This window comes from Salmo salar, chromosome ssa26 (genome assembly GCF_905237065.1).
Source record: "Salmo salar chromosome ssa26, Ssal_v3.1, whole genome shotgun sequence".
In the NCBI taxonomy this organism is placed as follows: Eukaryota; Metazoa; Chordata; class Actinopteri; order Salmoniformes; family Salmonidae; genus Salmo; species Salmo salar.
The window spans coordinates 37,259,176-37,280,565 of record NC_059467.1 but is presented as its reverse complement, the minus strand read 5'-3'; the positions used below and the strand labels follow the sequence as shown (position 1 = coordinate 37,280,565).

The window sequence follows — 21,390 nt, the reverse complement described above, 5'->3', positions numbered from 1 at the left end:
TAATTTCCTGTCGCTGTTCCTTCAAATTTTGACCGTGGTTGTCATGGTAATGGCAGGTCATGAACAAACACTTCAGAGCAAAATAGATCAGATTTGAGCGTCAGACCAAGGTCACATGTGGAGCCGAATTGTATCAAGATTGAGATCCAAATAATTGGCAAAAGATAAGAGGGGAGAGGAATCATCTAACTTACTACATTTCAACACATTTTGCCATGGTGCAGAGATATTTTTCAGTTTTATAATGCTATTCTACACATTAGGATATTTAATGAGTGGGCTCAAAAGTGGCGCAGCTGTCTAAGGCACTGCATCTCAGTGCAAGAGGTGTCTATAGTACCAGAGGGCTAACACAATATTGTGGTGTGCAGGAGACCTAGTTAGTCTCATTAGGAAGCAGGTAACATGGAAGGATACTTATTTCACAATGTGGAATGGAGATATTGGCCTTGCAGCCTTTTGATATACCATTCAGTGTTCAATACAAAATAACAGTTAATTAAACTAGATCTTATATTCAAAAGCGATGTTTTATGTTGTGGTCCAGCCTTGGAGTGGAAATGTAGGCCTGAATATTTGACTGGGGAAAGGTAACACAAAAAAATATATGTTTAGAAGAAGTGGTGTGCATATTGTAAAATAGAAAATGACTTTTCATGGCACTGACTACAATCCAACAGATTCATTCCCCATTAAAGCTGTTATATCAAAACGGTTTAATTGTTTATAATGCATACAACATTCACCTTAGTTTAATAATCACTCCAGTCTTCAACTGGAGTGAAATAGGGTCAGATATCTCTCCCTTCCACCGTGATAAACAAGTTCCTGAGAGAAGTTATGGTATACTTGACATTAATTTAAACAATGTCGTAGTTAACATTAATCAATCCATTAATTGATTTGGCTACATTTTATTGTCTGTAATAAAGGTATTATTGTACAGCCTGGGGGTAATATACACTACATACAATACAACACAGAGACAGTGTAAAGTCTTTCCAATAATAAACAGACCTCATACACATGATCACATGATTCTCCTTCTGGTTAAGATACTGGCTTTCAGCTAATACAGAACGGATATAATTGTACAGTTAATGAATAGTCATGATTAGAAATTACAGATTACATCACACATATAACTACCAGATTATGTTTGTTAATGCTCAGGATGCCAAACCAGCCTATAAAATATAGAAATGCAGATCTGGACTAATAATGGCCAGATATTTGTTATTGTCAACAGTCTCCACAAACTGATGTCTTTACAGTCCTTTGTTGAGGGGAAGGGAAGATTGTTATGGTCAGTCAATCATTCATACATTTTGTGTCTGCCCTCATAGGTGCTCTGGCAGTCATATTTTCATTGTGAATTGAGCTGAATTGACAAAGCTGCATCCGTGTCCCAAAAATATATTAGGTCTCAGAATCTGAAGAAAGGTTAATTTCCTCTGACACTTTTGCATCAACGTTGGCAAGTTCAGACTGGGAGGCAGTGTTACTCCACCTCCTTTTGACACAAATGAAAATGCCCAATAGAATAAGAATCAGCAGCATCATCAGTAGAACTGAGAGGGTGGACAGGTGAACTCTCTCTGCCCCAGACTCCCAACTGACATCCAGCTTGTTGTCCAGACTGAGGTGAGAGGCAGTACAGGTGTAGTTGTGTCTCTTCTTTAGCTCCTCAGTACTGACCTCCAGACTCTTCCTCAGCTGGTAGGTCCCATCTCCACTAGGCAGCACCTCCCCCCCTGTCAGCTCCTGTTCTGCCACTGGCTGGCCGTCTCTCAGCAGGGTCAGGTTGATGTGGCGGGGGTAGAAACCAAACGCCAGGCAGCTCACCTGAAACCCTCCAGAAACCTCTTTCTTTATCAACCTGAGTCTGGGAGGAACTTTACGCATCACAATGTTCTTCTCTCTCTTCAGGAGTCTCTTCAGTGATTTTATACAAATAGGAAGGTAAACATTCTCATAAAGTGTTCTTTCATATGCTTGCCTTATCCCATCCCATCCTAGTAGTAGTTTCCCAGCATCGTACGTAAAATGTGTCATGTTGTAATATAATGTTCGATCTGTATAAATGGCATTGAAAACATCCTTATACATGACCAAGGCTGATTCACCATTGTTCAACATCTCACAGCCAGTTATTTTTTGCTGAACTTGAACACCTTCCGTGAGATTAAAGCGGTGCTTTAGTTCAAATGATCTGTCTTTCATGCTCTGGTATATTACTCTAAATACATGAGCTCCGTCCTGAGCTTCATCGTCCTTGGTTTTTGTGATATGTTGTCCCCTGTAGACAGACTGTTTATCGTTGGAGTCATAGTAAGCCACTTGAACATCATCCAACATCACCACAACCGTAAACTCAGGGAAAGGCGTCTCTCCGACGATGTATGTTGCAAGTGCCCACAGAGAATGTGATCCTGAACCTGGGAGAGAAGTGAAATTATACACAATTGTGGACATTTTACATTTTATAACATCAAATGTTAACATAGATTAGCCAAATTGTTTTATTTGAGCATAACCCACTAAAAAGCCTAATCTGTTATTTTTGATTTTGCTGTCATGGAGGACTGATTGGGCTCATTGCTTCTCGTTGAGAAAGAAAAACGAGATGGTAATTTTCCATTAAGAAAATAAAAGCCCCGCTGCTGGTCTTCTTAAATTAAACTAGTTTATGACGTATGAAGCACAATACCACAGGGGAGTTTAGAAGGGAGAAACTCAAACTTTCTTTCCATAGGTTGGGATCTGCACTACGCAGCTGTTGTAGGAGCGTATTTTCACTGGCTGTCTACTGGGGCATATTCTGTTGCAAAAAGTGTCTTAAACGGAACGAAATGGGAGGGACCTACACATTTCAGTTGAATGCATTCAGTTGTGCAACTGACTAGGGCTGCGTTTCAAACAAAAAAAAAGACACCCTCGTCCACTTACACCCTCGTCCACGCCTTCTGCCCTTGGGGGAATCCCCGCAACCACATTTGTCGTCGGTCCAAACGATTAGCCAAGCAAGGGACGTTTGCAACTTAAGCCCCTCAGCGCTCGTTTTTAATGGAGTTTGTGAGTGTACAATTATGTTCACTTTGAGGCCTTTATACACCCCATAATTCAATTCACGATGATTGTACATCCGCTAAGAAAAGTCAGCAAAAACATAAAACCTCAACATCAACATGGAGTCAACATACAAATGTAGGTAAAAACAAATGTGAATAAGTTAGAAATTGTGCTACTAATGCACATGACGGCACAAACACGCCTCGTAAAAGTAATTATGTTTTTGTTTGGTCAGCTTTTGGAAATTGGAGAAATAATGTTAGTTAGCTAATTAATTTGATAGCTATCATACATTAGGCGTATATTAATAATTATATAGTTAATTTAAGTAGACATGCAATCATAATTGACTGTAGCGCATATAAAGCACCCACAAGCTACCGGTGGCTGAAAACACAATCAACGCGGGATGAACGAGTGCCCGGAAATTCGTCACTCGTTCATCCCGCGATGATCGCCCCTTGTCCTGCAAGTGTAAACTCTTCTGACATCATGATACGTCATCAGAAGTGTCCACTTCATTTGAGGGCCGAGGGGAGAGGCTGTGTCTTTTAAGTGTTTGGAATGCTGCCAAGATATAGAGAGCAGCAGTGTGATTCACATCATCAATGTGCCATGTAGCCTAGATATCAATAATAAATTATATCAGTATAGCCCGTACACTACTCCCCAACCCTGTAAACAGTTATGGACATTTTACATTTTCTGACATAATAAATCATTAAATGAGTAAGGGAGAAAGTTAAACCCTTACCTGGGCTGACAATGGTGTAAAATGAAAAAACAAACAAAAAGACAGACAGTTTGCCCATGATTTTGATAGTGTAGCCTCGCATAGCAAGAAGTGAGTCTGTCAGACTTTCCCTTCCACTTAGCCGATTGCGTAGCAAGAAGTGAGTCTGTCAGACTTTCTCTTTCACTTAGCCAACTGCCAATGGCGACCCGTCATTCAGGGCAGGTGGGGCAGAGCAATGGGCTTGCCTGTTTTGCATGTTCTTTTGGCATTAATACGTGTCACATATCAGTTTGCAAACAATGTAAAAAAACATCTATATAAAATGTAGTTAATAAATCATCATACATGGTCTCTTTTTTGTTTTCTTGAGTAAGGCAGCTCCAAAATGCAGGTGTTTCAGCCTAGCTCACTGCTTTCTCTGGTGGTGGGGCAAGCCAGCAGAACATTATTATTATTTTTATTTTATTTAACTAGGCAAGTCAATTAAGAACAAATTCTTATTTTCAATGACGGCCTAGGAACAGTGGGTTAACTGCCTTGTTCAGGGGCAGAACGACAGATTTTTACCTTGTGAGCTCGGGGATTCGATCTTGCAACCTTTCAGTTACTAGTCCAACTCTCTAACCACTAGGCTACATCATGGAGCATTGCGCCGTGTATGGCTCAGTGTTCTGTCACTCATGTGGACACTACGTCACCGCAAAGTCTGAGGGTAAACCTCGAAAACTTTAGCCCCTTGGGTGCTACCATAGAGTTACATTTGATGTGCCCATCCAAGAAGGCTCAAGGTCATTGGCCACAGATAAAATGACGTCAAATCGCGTTATATGTACAGTAGCTTTGATTGGACTGATCATGTCAACATCATACTTTCAAAGTCTTAGCTAGCAGTCATCATCATGAATCAAGTCGGAAATCTACTGGCAAATCCTTTTTAATCCTTTTCATATGAAGAGAAATAATGAAGAGAAATTATAGATAAAACATATCGGTGCTCATCGGCCATTCTACATAAACATTACACAAGTTTGAAATATTAAATTCAACAATGAGTGGTTTGGAAGAAATCAGTGAGAGTGGCTGTGTGGTCCCAAATCTGGGATTAAGTTCTTTCCCAATTTTAAAATTATAAACATTCAACATTGGCCATGCTGTCAAAACAACTCTTAACTCGTAACTGCGAAAACTTGACTTCAGTGAGTTCAAGACAACTGGGAAGTCAGCAATAAATGAGCTAAGACTGCAAAAATACGTTTTGAACGGTCATCCAACTCGGAATTGTAAATCTGGCCTCTTTCTAGAGCTATGACCTGAAGATCAATCCAGAGAATGTCAGACTTTTATGACAACATTTGCCCACGTCCAAAAATGCATTTTATGGTGCTGCATAAATTATGTAATATGGCAGGGAGATACGTATACTGTAGCTAAGAAAGTAATACTAAGTGTATGTTGTGTAGTAAGATGTTAGTAGGCCATGTGCCTCACCCTAATCATTTGGTCTATTTATCCCTCTTAATTTTGCCTACTGTTCTGACTTGGTGGTGCACATCTAGCCTATAACCTGTTTCAGAGATATGTAATCATTGAATATTGTAAGGGCTTTCATTGTCTGCTTATATGCCCCCTTTATTTATCCTACGGTTCTGACTTGGTGTAGAGGGAGAACACTGTAAGAACGGTCCATGTTCTGAATTCTGTCACAATACATTTCAAAATTGCTGAACAAATAGTTATATTGATTACGTCCGTCCTAGCTCGCTCATTAATGTCCTAATCGAAATTACGGATTGCCTCTTATCCGCTTGTCATCTCCTTATGCCATAGTTTGTACATCTCAATACTTATTAGAAACCACATTTGTTTAAAACCTGTTGTGGATAGGGGGCAGTATTTTCACGGCCGGATAAAAAACGTACCCGATTTAATCTGGTTACTACTCTTGCCCAGAAACTAGAATATGCATATAATTAGTAGATTTGGATAGAAAACACTCTAAAGTTTCTAAAACTGTTTGAATGGTGTCTGAGTATAACAGAACTCATATGGCAGGCAAAAACCTGAGAAGATTCCAAGCAGGAAGTGGCCTGTCTGACAATTTGTAGTCCTTCTGTTGCATCTCTATCAAAATTATAGCATCTGAGCTGTTACGTGACACTTTCTAAGGCTTCCATTGGCTCTCTAAAGCCTTCAGAAACCGGATTGAGGCGTCTCCTGTCTCTGGGCAGATAACAGCAGCACAGTTTGTCAGTGGTATGCCTGGTGACAGAGAGACTGGAGATGCGTGTTCACGAGACCTCGCCATTTTTTTCTTTCCCTCTTTGAATAAATACAACATTGTCTGGTTGGAATATTATCGCTATTTTACGAGAAAAATTGCATAAAAATAGATTTTAAACAGCGTTTGACATGCTTCTAAGTACGGTAATGGAACATTTTGAATTTTTTGGTCACGAAATGCGCTCGCGCGTTACCCTTTGGATAGTGACCTGAACGCACGAACAAAACGGAGGTATTTGGATATAACTATGGATTATTTGGAACCAAAACAACATTTGTTGTTGAAGTAGAAGTCCTGGGAGTGCATTCTGACGAAGAACAGCAAAGGTAATCCAATTTTTCTAATAGTAATTCTGAGTTTAGTGAGCCCTGAAGTTGGCGGGTGTCTGAATAGCTAGCCTGTGATGGCTGAGCCATGTACTCAGAATATTGCAAAATGTGCTTTCGCCGAAAAGCTATTTTAAAATCTGACATAACGATTGCATAAAGGAGTTCTGTATCTATAATTCTTAAAATAATTGCTATGTATTTTGTCAACGTTTATGATGAGTAATTTAGTAAATTCACCGGAAGTTTTCGGTGGGTATGCTAGTTCTGAACATCACATGCTAATGTAAAAAGCTGGTTTTTGATATAAATATGAACTTGATTGAACAAAACATGCATGTATTGTATAACATAATGTCCTAGGAGTGTCATCTGATGAAGATTATCAAAGGTAAGTGCTGCATTTAGCTGTGGTTTGGGTTTTTGTGACATATATGCTTGCTTTGAAAATGGCTGTGTGATTATTTTTGGCAGGATACTCTCCTGACATAATCTAATGTTTTGCTTTCGATGTAAAGCCTTTTTGAAATCGGACAATGTGGTTGGATTAACGAGAGTCTTATCTTTCAAATGGTGTAAAATAGTCGTATGTTTGAGAAATTGAAGTTATTGCATTTTTAAGGTTTTTGTATTTCGCGCCACGCTCTCTGTTTAGTGTTGTGTTGTGTAGTGGTATTGCTGGCATGCATCCCACTTATTATTATTTTTTCCCCACCAAGATTTACATGCTAAAATCGCCACTGCCAACTGCATAGCAAGAAGTGAGTCTGAAAGACTTTCCCTTTCACTTAGCCAACTGCGTAGCATATTTTTTGTATAGAGCTTGCATGCTTCTTGTCAAAGATATTTATAACTAACCCATGATTGTTAATTTCTGTCTTCTTCTTCTCCTTCTTCTATGGTATATTCTGACGATCACAATTGAATGTGCATTCCGCCACCTACAATACAGGATGGAAACAGGATTCCCCAAAAAACTGAACTACCAAAAAACTACCCAAAAATAAAGAAACTAAACTAAATGAAACAACTTTTCTGTTAAAATAAATAAATGAAACAGATCTGATCCCTACACAGGCTCAAGGGGAACCTGGGAGGGCGGGTCTTCCGGCTCCAGTACCCCTTGTAAGTCTACAGATGTAAAATCCTTGAGTTTTCTGCCTCAGCCACAACAATGTCCAGTTGCTTCAACTTCTTTGAGACTTGTGCTGTACAGTTTATAACTGTGGCAATGAATGTGACAAAATCCACCTTTTTAACACAAAGGGTATCTTTTGTCTGGCAGCAAACATTTACTACAGGCTGTATTCTATCCAATACCATATCTTCACTAGCATCTGACAGTGAATCTCAACACAGGAGATTTGGTTGACTGAACTTTTGCCACCTCTACCTCCTTCACCTTTACAGGGCACTCCAGGAACTCAGGATCATGATCCCCACCACAATTGCAACACCGTTGTCCTTCTACACATCGTTCTTCAGTATACTGTTCATCTACACACACTTGAAATCGCAAAATCGTTTAAAAGTCTTACACTGCAGTGGTTTGAGGACGAAAGCTCTTACGGCGTATCTTTCATAACCAAGCTTCACATGGGTAGGTATTTGCTCTTTATCAACAAAGAACAGTACAGACTTTCTTCTTTTTCTCCATTCACCCAGCGGGTCAGACGCCGGGCACCAACCACACCAGGAATTCTCTTCCGGGATTCAACCTGATCATCCGTCGTCACCCCTGAGATAACTCTTTTGACGGGTGCTCTATTCCCAAGTTCAAAACACAAAACCTCTGCTGTCTGGATTCTTTTGAGACTCACTGCAATTTTCCTCTGCTCATCAGAAATACAATTAAACAAAATAAGACCACTCCTGGTCACTCTGACAGACTCCACATTTCCAAGCGCATACTTCACAATTTTTGACACCTCTAATAGGTTTCCCACATATGCATCCTTGCTCAATAAACGCATCCCAACAAGAAGCGATTCATTATAATTTACACACGTCCTCCACTACAATTTTAGACAATTTTCTTTTTGCTCCAGTTTTCGATACTACTGTAGTCGATTCAGAACATTCCTCTTCACCAAATTTACTCCACACACTGCTTAAATCATACTTTACATCCACTTCCACCATCTTTCCTCCTCCGATCATTCATCTGTGTTGTTTACAGTGGGAGCAAATGGAGCATACTGGGTAGAACAAGCAGAAGAAGCAAAGCCAAGCACGAGCTAGCGAGATCCTATTGGCACGTTGTAGCATGTGTTTGCATATTTCCGTGAGGGAATGCCTCCTCCGTGAAGTGCGCATGTGCACAAGCTCAATTCGACCTAGCAACACAATTTTCTGAAACTTTGTCAATGCACTGTGTTTGTAACATATTCTAGTTTTGGGAACTTAAAAATGTATTCAGATCAGATTGTGCAGAATGTCAGCCCAGTTTCACCTAGTTCCATCCTCTCTCACTACCTGCAACTTTCTTCTTTCTTCTTTTTCATGTAACTTTCTGGCAGGCTAGATGCTGTGTTGCATATTGCTGCCTTTCACAGGTTTTGGTGCGGATTGCACATTTTGGTCACAAAAAAGAAATAAAAAATGGAAATGGAAAAATATTGAATTGCACCTCCATCTAACCTGCACCTATACACTGTCCCCAAAAAGCCCACCACCCCATCCCACTACTTTGGCCCTAAACGATCCTACACCAGGCCATCAGCCTGACATGATGTAACCCCTTCTCGCAAAACTTCCTGTAGTTCTGTAACACCCAAATACTTCTCTGCTGCTGCAACTACCACATCTATCTGTTGTGACTTCTGCTCCATCATTACAGTGCAGTAGATCCCTATGGCTATAAACACAAGAAATCCAACCTTACTGAAACTCATCCTCTCTGGATCTCTCTCTTCAGGCCTATACTCACAGGGAGTCTCCCAGTCAACCCACTCACTCTTGGTCTATCCTCTGCTCTCTTCACTGCCTCAGCATAGGACACGTTCTGTCCCACTCAAACTCTGGCAATCTCAACCTGTCTCTCTCTCACTTCAGGTCCTCAGCTGCATGAGCACCCCCACAGTTGACACACAGCGCTTTCTCTTTTGCAACTGTACACTCCCTCTGACTATGCCCTCCTGGACATTTCTCACAGCGTGGGGATCTCCCTTCTACACACTGCTGCAACACGTATGAATCCTTGACACCTAAAACATCAGTGGATTTTAAACATAGGCCCTCACAGAATAGCAAATATAACCTAACCTGACGTTATAAGGTAAAAACTCTGTGTCAAAGCTCAGTCCCACTTCTCAAAACTTTCACTGAATCGACCATTCCCAGTTTGTCCTTTACCCAGCGTGACACAAAGTGTAGGTCGGCCAAAAATATTACTCCTACCGGTCCAAAATCATCTCTGGTAGAATTCTCAGGACAAACGTTGGAAGTCTCCAATACACCTGTCGCCGCAGGTAGGCCCACTTGATCCTGGGCTGGCTCAAGGAGAGCATGAAGACCAATAAGTCGTATTTGTTGGTGTGTATTAGGAAGTCGGTATGTTATCAAGAGTCAGGAGATGAATCTCTCATCTTAATGGTACCATTCTTTCCCTTTCTTGTCATTGCACCTCCTTGCGGTCTCCGACCCGCAGCTGGACTTGCTCTCACTACCATATTTGGTGCTGAGAAAACTTTCTTCTTCTTCTATAGTATTATGGCGGTCTGCAAACAAACGTTAGAAGAGCATCTTCTTCTTTGAGGTTTTATGGCAGACTACAACCTACTGGTCTATTGCCGACACCTACTGTACGGGGTGGGGAAACAAAAATGTTCCATTGTGGGAAAGTTAGGGGAAAACCCAGACATCATACAAAATACAAAAAATTTAAAAAACATCCCACTTCAGTCACAATTCAAATCATATCCCTACACAGGCTCAGGGGCCTGTGAGGACGGAGCATTCATCGACAGGATTCCTTGTAATGCCTCTGCTGTAAAATCCCAAAAATCCCAAAAGAGTCCCAAAAAACTTTCAGCCGCACACAACGATGCCTATTTTCTCAGATTTCCTCTCTGTTTGCGTTGTGCAGTTGATAACCAATGCAACAAACACTACCATGTCCACCTTCTTTACATGCAACATGTCACGATCCCTCTGTTGACAAGGAACATTCTCTGGTGTCTCTACTCCTACTACCATTACTTCTTCAACGTCACTCCTTTCTTCCACTCTTCTCACCACCTGAGGACAGGAGACATGCTGGACAGCCCTTATTCTCACCACCTCAGGACAGGAGACATGCTGGACAGCCCTTATTCTCACCACCTCAGGACAGGAGACATGCTGGACAGCCCTTATTCTCACCACCTCAGTATAGGAGACATGCTGGACAGCCCTTATTCTCACCACCTCAGGATAGGAGACATGCTGGACAGCCCTTATTCTCACCACCTCAGGACAGGAGACATGCTGGACAGCCCTTATTCTCACTACCTCAGGATAGGAGTCATGCTGGACAGGCCTTATTCTCACCACCTCAGTATAGGAGACATGCTGGACAGCCCTTATTCTCACCACCTGAGGATAGGAGACATGCTGGACAGCCCTTATTCTCACCACCTCAGGATAGGAGACATGCAGGACAGCCCTTATTCTCACCACCTCAGGATAGGAGACATGCTGGACAGCCCTCATTCTTGCCACCTCCGTCTCCTTCATCCTATCAGGACACTTCAGGAATTCTGGCACATTTTCACCACCACAATTGCAGCATTTAGGCTCAGCTGGCATACGGTACTCCTTTCATCTACATACACTTGACACATGGCCAAATCATTTGCGTTTATCACACTGCACAGGTTTAGGCATGAAGGCTCTCACACGGTATCTTGTAAACCCAAATACACCAGAGAAGGGAGAGACTCTTCTCCTTATATACTTCCATTCATTTTTTCAACTGGTACCGGGGAATCTAAAGACAAATCTTGTGAGGCCTGTGGGCGTCCTCAAGCAAAACAACAGACATGTACATATTAGTGTGTAGTCCAAACGGTTCGGACGCTAACAGACCGAAGTTGGCAGATCGGCTGTACCGACTTCAGATGAGGGGGGAAAACCTCATGGCTTGGTTTTTGCTCTGACATGCACTGTCAACTGAGGGACCTTATAGAGACAGGTGTGTGCCTTTCCAAATCATCTCTAATCAATTGAATTTACCACAGGTGGACTCCAACCAAATTCTAGAAACATCTCAAGGATGATCAATGGAAGCAGGATGCACCTGAGCTCAATTTTGAGTCTCATAGCAAAGCGTCTGAATACATATGTAAAAAAGGTATTTCTGTTTTTTGTTTTTTTATCCAGTTGCACAAATGTCTAAAAACCTGTTTTTGCTTTGTCATTATCGAGTATTGTGTGTAGATTAATGAGGAAGAAAATGTATTTAATCCATTTTGAATAAGGCTGTAATGTAACATAATGTGGAAAAGGTGAAGGGGCCTGAATACTTTCCGAATGCACCGTACATATTAATCAGTGGAAGCTCCTCAGAGGAGGACCATCCTCCTCAGTGAATTTCATGAAAATAAAAATGTTAAAAACATCTAAAAAGTTACTAAATATAATCACGGCACCAAATAATTGATTAAAATACACTATTTTGCAATGAAGGTCTAGCGAAGTTTCAATAGCACTCTGTAGGGTAGCACTATGGTGTAGTCAGAGGACAGCTAGCTTCCGTCCTCCTCTGGGTACATTGACTTCAATACAAAACCTTGGAGGCTCATGCTTCTCACCCCCTTCCATAGACTTACACAATGATTATGACAGCTTCCGGAGGACGTCCTCCAACCTATCAGAGCTCCTGCAGCATGAACTGACATGTTGTCCACCCAATCAAAGGATCAGAGAATGAATCTAGTACTGAAAGCAAAAGCTACAGCTAGCTAGCACTGCAGTGCATAACATGTGGTGAGTAGTTGACTCAAAGAGAGAGCTAGACAATAGTTTAACAATTTTGAAAAAATGAGTTTCTTACAAAATGAAGGAGAAGCAAGAGCGATAGAGATTGTCTTTTTTTCACTTTCAGTTTCACTTACTTAGCTAGCAAATGCGTCTAGCTAGTTTAGTCTACTAAAACACCCTGCTCAAACAGAGGAATGCTATGTTAGCTAGCTGGCTATGTCTATTGAACACAACACTGGAACTCTTCCAAGACAAGGTAAGCTTTTGGTTTTACTAATTCATTGCCACCGGGCATGTGGTGTAAGTGCTAAACTGCTTACTGACTGTACACTGTAACATTAATGCATGATTGTAGCGGTTTACGAACATGTTAATTCTATTAGCTATGTTGACTGTGACGTTACTTTAGCTAATATGGTGACAACGATGTAGGCTGTGTAGTGGTTATGATATGGTTTGGCTTGGAAAGTTTTTTTGCGCCTGGTCACATACAGCTGATTCATTGTGCATTAAAGTCCACAAGCGAAGGGAAAAGGTGAGAGGAGGAAAGCGCATAGATGCGAGAAGGAATACAACGTGGCTGCTATGAAAGGGAACTGTGTTTACGCGTGACCAGGGGTATTGTCACGTCCTGACCAGTTAAGGGTTATTTGTTGTTGGAGTTTGGTCAGGATGTGGCAGAGGGTATTTGTTTTATATGGTTTGGGTTCGTGGTGTAGGTAGTAGGTTGTTTTATTTATGTATTCCGGGGGTTTTGGGCACTGCTCTGTGTTTATGTATTTCTAGGTTTAGTTAGTTAGTTGTGGGTATAGGTTCTAGGTTTGTTTTCTATGTAGAGTTAATTGGGATTGGACTCCCAATTGAAGGCAGGTGTGTTGAGTTGCCTTTGATTGGGAGTCCTATATTAGTAGGGTGTGTTTGTCTGTGTGTTTGTGGGTAATTGTTTGTGAGCACTGCTTGTTTAGCCTGCCACACTGTTTGGTCGTGAGTATCGTTTATTGTTTGTTTTTCCTGTGGATGCTTTGAGTTTTTTTCATTAAAAGAATGAGTATCCACATACCGCTGCATTTTGGTCTTCTCTCCACTACGACAACTGTGACAGAATTACCCACCACAAAAAGACCAAGCAGCGGAGAAGAGGACAGAGGGAAGTCAAGGAGGACTATTGGAAGCAGTGCGCTCGGGAGGAGATGGATTCCTGGTCGCTGGAAGTATTGGAGGAAAGGATTGACTGGACATGGGAGCAGTTGCGGGTCCACTGTGACAACCTGCCTGGGAGGCAGGTAGAACCCGAGAGGCAGCCCCAATAATTTTTTAGGGGGGGGCACAAGGGCTATTTGGCGGGGCAAGATTGGAGCCCCAGGCCAGCTCCCCGTACCCTTGTAGGGCAGACTGGACAGGTCCCGTGCTTTGGGGTTGGGGCTGTGGTGAGGCCTGGGATTTTCAGGCCGGTAGGCACAGTACCAGCGCCCCGCATGTGCCAGGGCGAAGTAGGCATCGAGCCTGAAGGGGTGATGCCAACCCTGCGCTCAAGACCGCCGGTGCGCCTCTATGGTCCGGTGTTTCCCGCTGTGCGCACTAGCATGGAGGTGTGTGTCTCCAGGCTGGCACGTCCAGTACCAGCCCCACGCATCAGGCGTCTAGTGCGTCAGCCCAGCCTCGCCAGTCAGGGTCTGCCAGAGTGGCCCGACTGCCCGGGTCTGCCAGAGTGGCCCGACTGCCCGGGTCTGCCAGAGTGGCCCGCCTGTCCTCCGGCCCAGCCCGAGTGGCCCGCCTGTCCTCCGGCCCAGCCCGAGTGGCCCGCCTGTCCTCCGGCCCAGCCCGAGTGGCCCGCCTGTCCTCCGGCCCAGCCCGAGTGGCCCGCCTGTCCTCCGGCCCAGCCCGAGTGGCCCGCCTGTCCTCCGGCCCAGCCCGAGTGGCCCGCATGTCCTCCTGCCCAGCCCGAGTGGTCCGTCTGCCAGGGTCAGCCCGAGTGGCCCGTCTGCCCGGCCAGCTATCGGCGCCACCGAAGTGGGCAACGCCGAAGGTGGGGCGAGGTCCACGTCCTGCACCTGAGCCACCTCCAGGATAGGTGGGTTGGGGAGGGAGGGTGTAGCACAGTGCCGTCGTTGACGGCAGCCACCCTCCCTTCCCTCCCTTATTGTTTAGGGGATATTTTTGTTTGGGGGTTTGTTTTTTCTTTTAGGTGCATTCCGGGGTCTGCACCTTTAGTGGGGGGGGGTTACTGTCACGTCCTGACCAGTTAAGGGTTATTTGTTGTTGGAGTTTGGTCAGGATGTGGCAGAGGGTATTTGTTTTATATGGTTTGGGGTGGTGGTGTAGGTAGTAGGTTGTTTTATTTATGTATTCCGGGGGGTTTGGGCACTGCTCTGTGTTTATGTATTTCTAGGTTTAGTTAGTTAGTTGTGGGTATAGGTTCTAGGTTTGTTTTCTATGTAGAGTTAATTGGGATTGGACTCCCAATTGAAGGCAGGTGTGTTGAGTTGCCTTTGATTGGGAGTCCTATATTAGTAGGGTGTGTTTGTCTGTGTGTTTGTGGGTAATTGTTTGTGAGCACTGCTTGTTTAGCCTGCCACACTGTTTGGTCGTGAGTATCATTTATTGTTTGTTTTTCCTGTGGATGCTTTGAGTTTTTTTCATTAAAAGAATGAGTATCCACATACCCGCTGCATTTTGGTCTTCTCTCCACTACGACAACTGTGACAGGTATATTCATTCCGTTGATTATGTTGAAAAACGGTTCTTAAACAGAAGCGAACAGAACAAAACGGATAAACATACATACATTTGTTCAATAGAAACTGTTGTTTGCTACTGTTGGACTGTTGGACTAGTGATTACTCCCTATATCAGCTAGATGCAGGCAAGAGTGTGCAAGGTACAGTCTGTCTATGTGTCACTGTCTGTCACCTAATTTTTCTCTCAACCTTTGTGCACCTATGTTGTACATTTCATTAATAGGCTAGGTTGTAGCAACCTCATGATGGGTATAGGGAATATTTCAGTATCATGTAGTAGCCTAAACCTTTCACTTTTATATTGAACTGGGTGAATGGAATATGAATAACAGTCATCCAATATACTGTAATGGAAACAAGGCCATGCTCATGAAAAACAAAATGGTCCTCCCACATTGTAAACGGCACTAATATTAATATTCATCTTTTTTTATATGATTTTTCAGGGGGTGCTGCAGCACCCATACTTCCTGCAGCTATGGAGACACTAAAGCCATTCCAAAAATAAACTGACCTCATACACATTATCACATGATTCTCCTTATGGTTAAGATAGTGGCTATCACCTAATAGAGCACAGATATAGAGTACATTGAGAAATTAATTAATAGTCATGATTAGAAATTATAGAAGGCATAACACATATTAACACAGATTACCTTTGTTAATGCTCAGGATGCCAAACCAGCATGTAAAATAAACTCGATAGTGGATCATGAAATCATTTTGACAAAATTATTATAAACTCAGCAAAAAAAGAAACGTCCCTTTTTCAGGACCCTGTCTTTCAAAAATAATTTGTAAAAATCCAAATAACTTCACAGATCTTAATTGTAAAGGGTTTAAACACTGTTTCCCATGCTTGTTCAATGTACCATAAACAATTAATTAACATGCACCTGTGGAACGGTGGTTAAGACACTAACAGCTTACAGACGGTAGGCAATTAAGGTCACAGTTATGAACTTAGGACACTAAGGAGGCCTTTCTACTGACTCTGAAAAAGACCAAAAGAAAGATGCCCAGGGTCCCTGCTCATCTGCGTGAACGTGCCTTAGGCATGCTGCAAGGAGGCATGAGAACTGCAGATGTGGCCAGGGCAATAAATTGCAATGTCGTACTGTGAGACGCCTAAGACTACAGGGAGACAGGACGGACAGCTGATCGTCCTCATAGTGACAGGCCATGTGTAACAACACCTGCACAGGATCGGTACATCCGAACATCACACCTGCGGGACAGGTACAGGATGGCAACAACAACTGCCGGAGTTACACCAGGAATGCACAATCCCTCCATCAGTGCTCAGACTGTCCGCAATAGGCTGAGAGAGGCTGGACTGGAGGCTTGTAGGCCTGTTGTAAGGCAGGTTCTCAACAGACCTCACCGGCAACAACATTGCCTATGGGCACAATCCCACCGTCGCTGGACCAGACAGGACTGGCAGAAAGTGCTCTTCACTTACGAGTCGCGGTTTTGTCTCACCAGGGGTGATGGTCGGATTTGCGTTTATCGTCGAAGGAATGAACGTTACACCAAGGCCTGTACTCTGGAGCGGGATCGATTTGGAGGTGGAGGGTCCGTCATGGTCTGGGGCGGTGTGTCACAGCATAATCGGACTGAGCTTGTTGTCATTGCAGGCAATCTCAATGTTGTGCGTTACAGGGAAGACATCCTCCTCCCTCATGTGGTACCCTTCCTGCAGGCTCATCCTGACATGACCCTCCAACATGACAATACCACCAGCCATACTGCTCGTTCTGTGCGTAATACCCTGCTCTACAGGAATGTCAGTGTTCTGCCATGGCCAGCGAAGAGCCGGATGTCAATCCCATTGAGCACGTCTGGGACCCGTTGGATCGAAGGGTGAGGGCTAGGGCCATTCCCCCCAGAAACGTCCGGGAACTTGCAGTTGCCTTGGTGGAAGAGTGGGGTAATATCGCACAGCAAGAACGGACAAATCTGGTGCAGTCCATGAGGAGGAGATGCACTACAGTACTTAATACAGCTGGTGGCCACACCAGATACTGACTGTTACTTTTGATTTTGACCACCCCTTTGTTAAGGGACATATTATTCAATTTCTGTTAGTCACATGTCTGTGGAACTTGTTCAGTTTATGTTTCAGTTGTTGAATCTTATGTTCATACAAAAATGTACACATGTTAAGTTTGCTGAAAATAAACGCAGTTGACATTGAGAGGACGTTTATTTTTTTGCTGAATTTATATAAATGCAGATTTGGACGAATGCCCAGATATTTATAATTGTCAACAGTCTCCACAACCTGAACCTTCATAGTAATTTGTTGAGGGGCTGGGAAATCGACCGACAATAACAAAATCTTTTGCACATTTTGTGTCAGCAATACAGATGTAGGATCTTCATTTGATCACCCTGTTTCAGGTGAAGGTTTGAGGTTTAAAAAGTATTCTGAAAGTTGTATTTTCCACTTTGAAATTTCAGACTACCTTGACAAAAACTGTATCAACCCCTTCAAAAGTAATCCACATAATAATTCTCATTTGCTGTTGCTGCAGGATTGTTTTCCTGCTGTAGCAAACTGGCTCAAATTAAGATCCTTCATCTGTAATACTGCAATAATAATAGTGTGGGCAGTCATTTTATTGGTCTCAGAATCTGAAGACAGGTTAATTTCTTCTGACACTTTTGCATCAAAGTTGGCAAGTTATGACAATGTCTACGAGGCGGTGCATCTTCTCCTTTTGACACAAATGAAAATGCCCAATAGCATAACAATCAGCAGCATCACCAGTAGAACTGAGAGGGTGGACATGTGAACTCTCCCTAACATAAAACCGTTTAATTGTTTATGATGCATACAACATTCACCTTAGATGAATCCTCATGCCAGTCTTAAACTGGAGTGAAATAGAGGGTCTGATTTCCCTTCCACAGTGATAAACAAGTTCCTGAGAGAAGTTACGGTATACTTGACATTGCTTTAATTACATTAATTAATGTCGTAGTTAACATTAATCACTGCATTAATTGATTAGGCTACATTTTATTGTCTGTAATAAAGGTATTATTGTGCAGTAAGGGTGAACATACACTACATACAATACAACAGAGACACTGTAAAGTCTTTTCAAAAATAAACAGACCTCATACACATGATCACATGATTCTCCTTCTGGTTAAGATACTGGCTTTCAGCTAATACAAAACTGATATAGAGTGCATTGTGAAATTAATGAATAGTCATGATTAGAAATCACAAATTACGTAACAGAATTAACAACCATATTACCTTCAATAATGCTCAGGTTACTAAACCTGCATATAAAATATATAAATTCAGATCGGGACTAATAATGCCCCAATATTTGTTTTTGTCAACAGTCTCCCCAAACTGATCCTTTACAGTCCTTTGTTGAGGGGAAGGGAAGACTGACCGCCAATAGCAGAATAATTCACACTTGCCCTCATAGGTGCTCTGGCAGTCATATTTTGATTGTGAATTGAGCTGAACTGACAAAGCTGCATCAGTGTCCCAACATTTTATTAGGTCTCAGAAACTGAAGACAGGTTAATTTCCTCTCACGCTTTTGCATCAACGTTGACAAGTTTCAGATGGGAGGCAGTGCATCTCCACCTCCTTTTGACACAAATGAAAATGCCCAATAGAATAAGAATCAGCATCACCAGTAGAACTGAGAGGGTGGACAGGTGAACTCTCTCTGCCTCAGACTCCCAACTGACATCCAGCTTGTTGTCCAGACTGAGGTGAGAGGCAGTACAGGTGTAGTTGTGTCTCTTCTTTAGCTCCTCAGTACTGACCTCCAGACTCTTCCTCAGCTGGTAGGTCCCATCTCCACTAGGCAGCACCTCCCCCCCTGTCAGCTCCTGTTCTGCCACTGGCTGGCCGTCTCTCAGCAGGGTCAGGTTGATGTGGCGGGGGTAGAAACCAAACGCCAGGCAGCTCACCTGGAGCCCTCCAGAAACCTCTTTCTTTATCAACCTGAGTCTGGGAGGAACTTTACGCATCACAACATTCTTCTCTCTCTTCAGGATTGTCTTCAGGTTTTTAATGCAAATGGGAAGTAAAACGTTCTCAAATAGTGCTTTTTCATATGCTTGCCTTATCCCATAATATCCTAGAAGTAGTGTCCCAGAATCGTATGTAAAATGTGTCATGCTGTTATATATCGCATGATCTACAAAAATGCCATTAAAAGTCTCCTTAAACATGATCAGGGCTGGTTCACCATTGTCCAACATCTCACATCCAGACATTCTTTGCTGAACTTGAACACCTTCCGTGAGATTCAACTGGTGCTTTAGGTGAAAGGATCTCTCTTTAATGCTCTGGTATATAATTCCAAATACATAAGCTCCGTCCTGAGCTACGTCATCATGTATTTTGTCCGTTGGGTTATGTCCCCTGTAGATAAAGTCTTTCATGTTGGAGTCATAGTAACCCACTTGAACGTCATCTAACATCACCACAACCGTAAACTCAGGGAAAGGCGTCTCTCCGTTGATATATGTTGCAAGTGCCCACAGAGAATGTGATCCTGAACCTGGGAGAGGAGTTATATTATGAAGTTATGGACATTTTACATTTTATAACATAACAAACCATTAAATGAGTTTGATAGTAAGTAAGTAGTCAAATCTACCTGCATTGCCAATGGTGTAAAACAAAATAAAAAACAAGACAGACAGTTTGCCCATGACTTTGAGTGTTCACTTTTTTCCAATAGCCTCGCGTAGCAGGTTTCTAGCTCTCAAGTGAGTCTGACAGACTTTTCCTTTCGCTTAGCAAAAAAAGGTAAGGCACTTTAAAGTTGTTGAACAAGTCAAACAAGTACAGGTCAAACAAGTGGTGGTGGGAATTCAAACTGATATGCACTGAGAATGGAATGAGGAAGAGACTGCTTTAGCTTTAAAACACTGAGGATGTTCTGTGTTCAGTAATTTAAGGTTCTAGTTTAAAACACTGAGGATGTTCTGTGTTCAGTAATGTAAGGTTCTAGAATCAGTATCACATATATTCGTCAAGTACATTTACACATACCCAGAATTTACCTTACTGAGAAGGTGCTGACAGCAATAGACAATATACAAGCAGAATACAGACATAATTCAGAATATTGTCGTGGAAATATGTCTGATTTATTGTGAGTGGTCTATTTTCATTTGGTTTTAGTGTGTTTTTCACTAGTTAAAGAAAATGTATCTTAAAGGGGCACACACATGGAATTTTCTGAAGTTTTTATTTTCGGAGTTTTATTTGATCACCCTAATTATTTTGATATGAAATGTACTGAAGAAACTTACTGTAACCTGGAATGCGAAATGTATGAAATGTTTGACTATTTTTAAATAATTTGTCTAATAGAGAAAGAAACACTTATTTATCTGTCTTGACTTTCTAGTGTGGTTTGATCGCCCTCAATGGAAAACTGAGAGATGGTTGGGTGATGATTTAATGGTCATATGTAATTCTGATTTGAAGGTCATTTGTAATACTGATAATTAGAGAGAAGTTTATAATTAATAGTAATATGTGTGATTCGGACCACATGAAGGATAGACCTGTCTCTAATCTATTTTTACTATGAAGTTATGGGTAAATAAAAAAATTAATGGAGATATTAAGGGTAGTAATTCTAATTTGATTTGCAGTTGTTTTTTCACGTGTCAAAATAGGGGAATGACCAGTCTTTTGAGGTCTTGGATTGAAGTTTACACACCTTGAGTGATATGTAGGAATGTATCGAATAATGTATAAAGGAGTGTATTGTTGTTTGTTCTGTTTTGTTTCAATATAAATCTCACCAGATTGGGTCTGCTGGATGATCTAGATTACTCCCGAAGGATTAGCGGTCTAATTCCCTGATCCTGTGACCCTGCGATGAGGTTGACTGTGTGATAAGGGGAGTATAAGCCAATTTGAGAAAAGAATTCAACAGAATGTGGTTATTTTCTTTGACATTTGTTTTAGAAATTTGTATTAGGAATATTGGTAGTAGTAATAATTTGTCATACAGTAAATAATTTGTTTGGATTTCTTGAATTGGAAATGCCTAAACTAAATTGTTGTTCTGATCTGTCCTTTTTTGAGATTAGGGAAAAGTGACTACATGTCACGGTTGTTTAAAGGAGTGGACCAAAGCGCAGCGTGTGTATCGTTCCACATTTTCTTTATTAAACTGTGAAACTATGCAATACATACAAATAAACTAATCAACAAAACAAACTGTGACGAAGAGGTGCAACATACACTAACTCAAAAAACAATCTCCC

At 42.0% G+C, this 21,390-nt stretch overlaps 2 protein-coding genes across 2 annotated transcripts; both read right to left on the bottom strand.

The window, feature by feature from the left end:
- Nucleotides 1-692: 692 nt before the first annotated feature.
- LOC106587845 (major histocompatibility complex class I-related gene protein) lies at nt 693-4,004 on the bottom strand. Its single transcript, XM_014176498.2, has 2 exons — nt 3,827-4,004; nt 693-2,438 (listed from the first exon to the last, which is right to left on the bottom strand). Exons 1-2 carry the CDS (start codon nt 3,906-3,908, stop codon nt 1,420-1,422), a joined length of 1,101 nt encoding a protein of 366 aa, XP_014031973.1. The 5' UTR covers nt 3,909-4,004; the 3' UTR covers nt 693-1,419.
- Nucleotides 4,005-17,304: 13,300 nt separating this feature from the next.
- On the bottom strand, nt 17,305-19,893 carry LOC106566091 (major histocompatibility complex class I-related gene protein). The gene is made up of 2 exons (XM_014133932.2): nt 19,761-19,893; nt 17,305-19,661 (listed from the first exon to the last, which is right to left on the bottom strand). Exons 1-2 carry the CDS (start codon nt 19,813-19,815, stop codon nt 18,679-18,681), a joined length of 1,038 nt encoding a protein of 345 aa, XP_013989407.2. The 5' UTR covers nt 19,816-19,893; the 3' UTR covers nt 17,305-18,678.
- Between the last annotated feature and the right edge of the window lie 1,497 nt (nt 19,894-21,390).

Bases quoted from the DNA above. Each gene is read 5' to 3' on its own strand.
- LOC106587845 (XM_014176498.2), bottom strand. From the start codon at position 3,908: ATGCGAGGCTACACTATCAAAATCATGGGCAAACTGTCTGTCTTTTTG. The intron at 2,439-3,826 runs GTAAGGGTTTAA...CTTCTCTCCCAG, and splicing joins TTACACCATTGTCAGCCCAG to GTTCAGGATCACATTCTCTG.
- LOC106566091 (XM_014133932.2), bottom strand. From the start codon at position 19,815: ATGGGCAAACTGTCTGTCTTGTTTTTTATTTTGTTTTACACCATTGGC. The intron at 19,662-19,760 runs GTAGATTTGACT...CTCCTCTCCCAG, and splicing joins TTACACCATTGGCAATGCAG to GTTCAGGATCACATTCTCTG.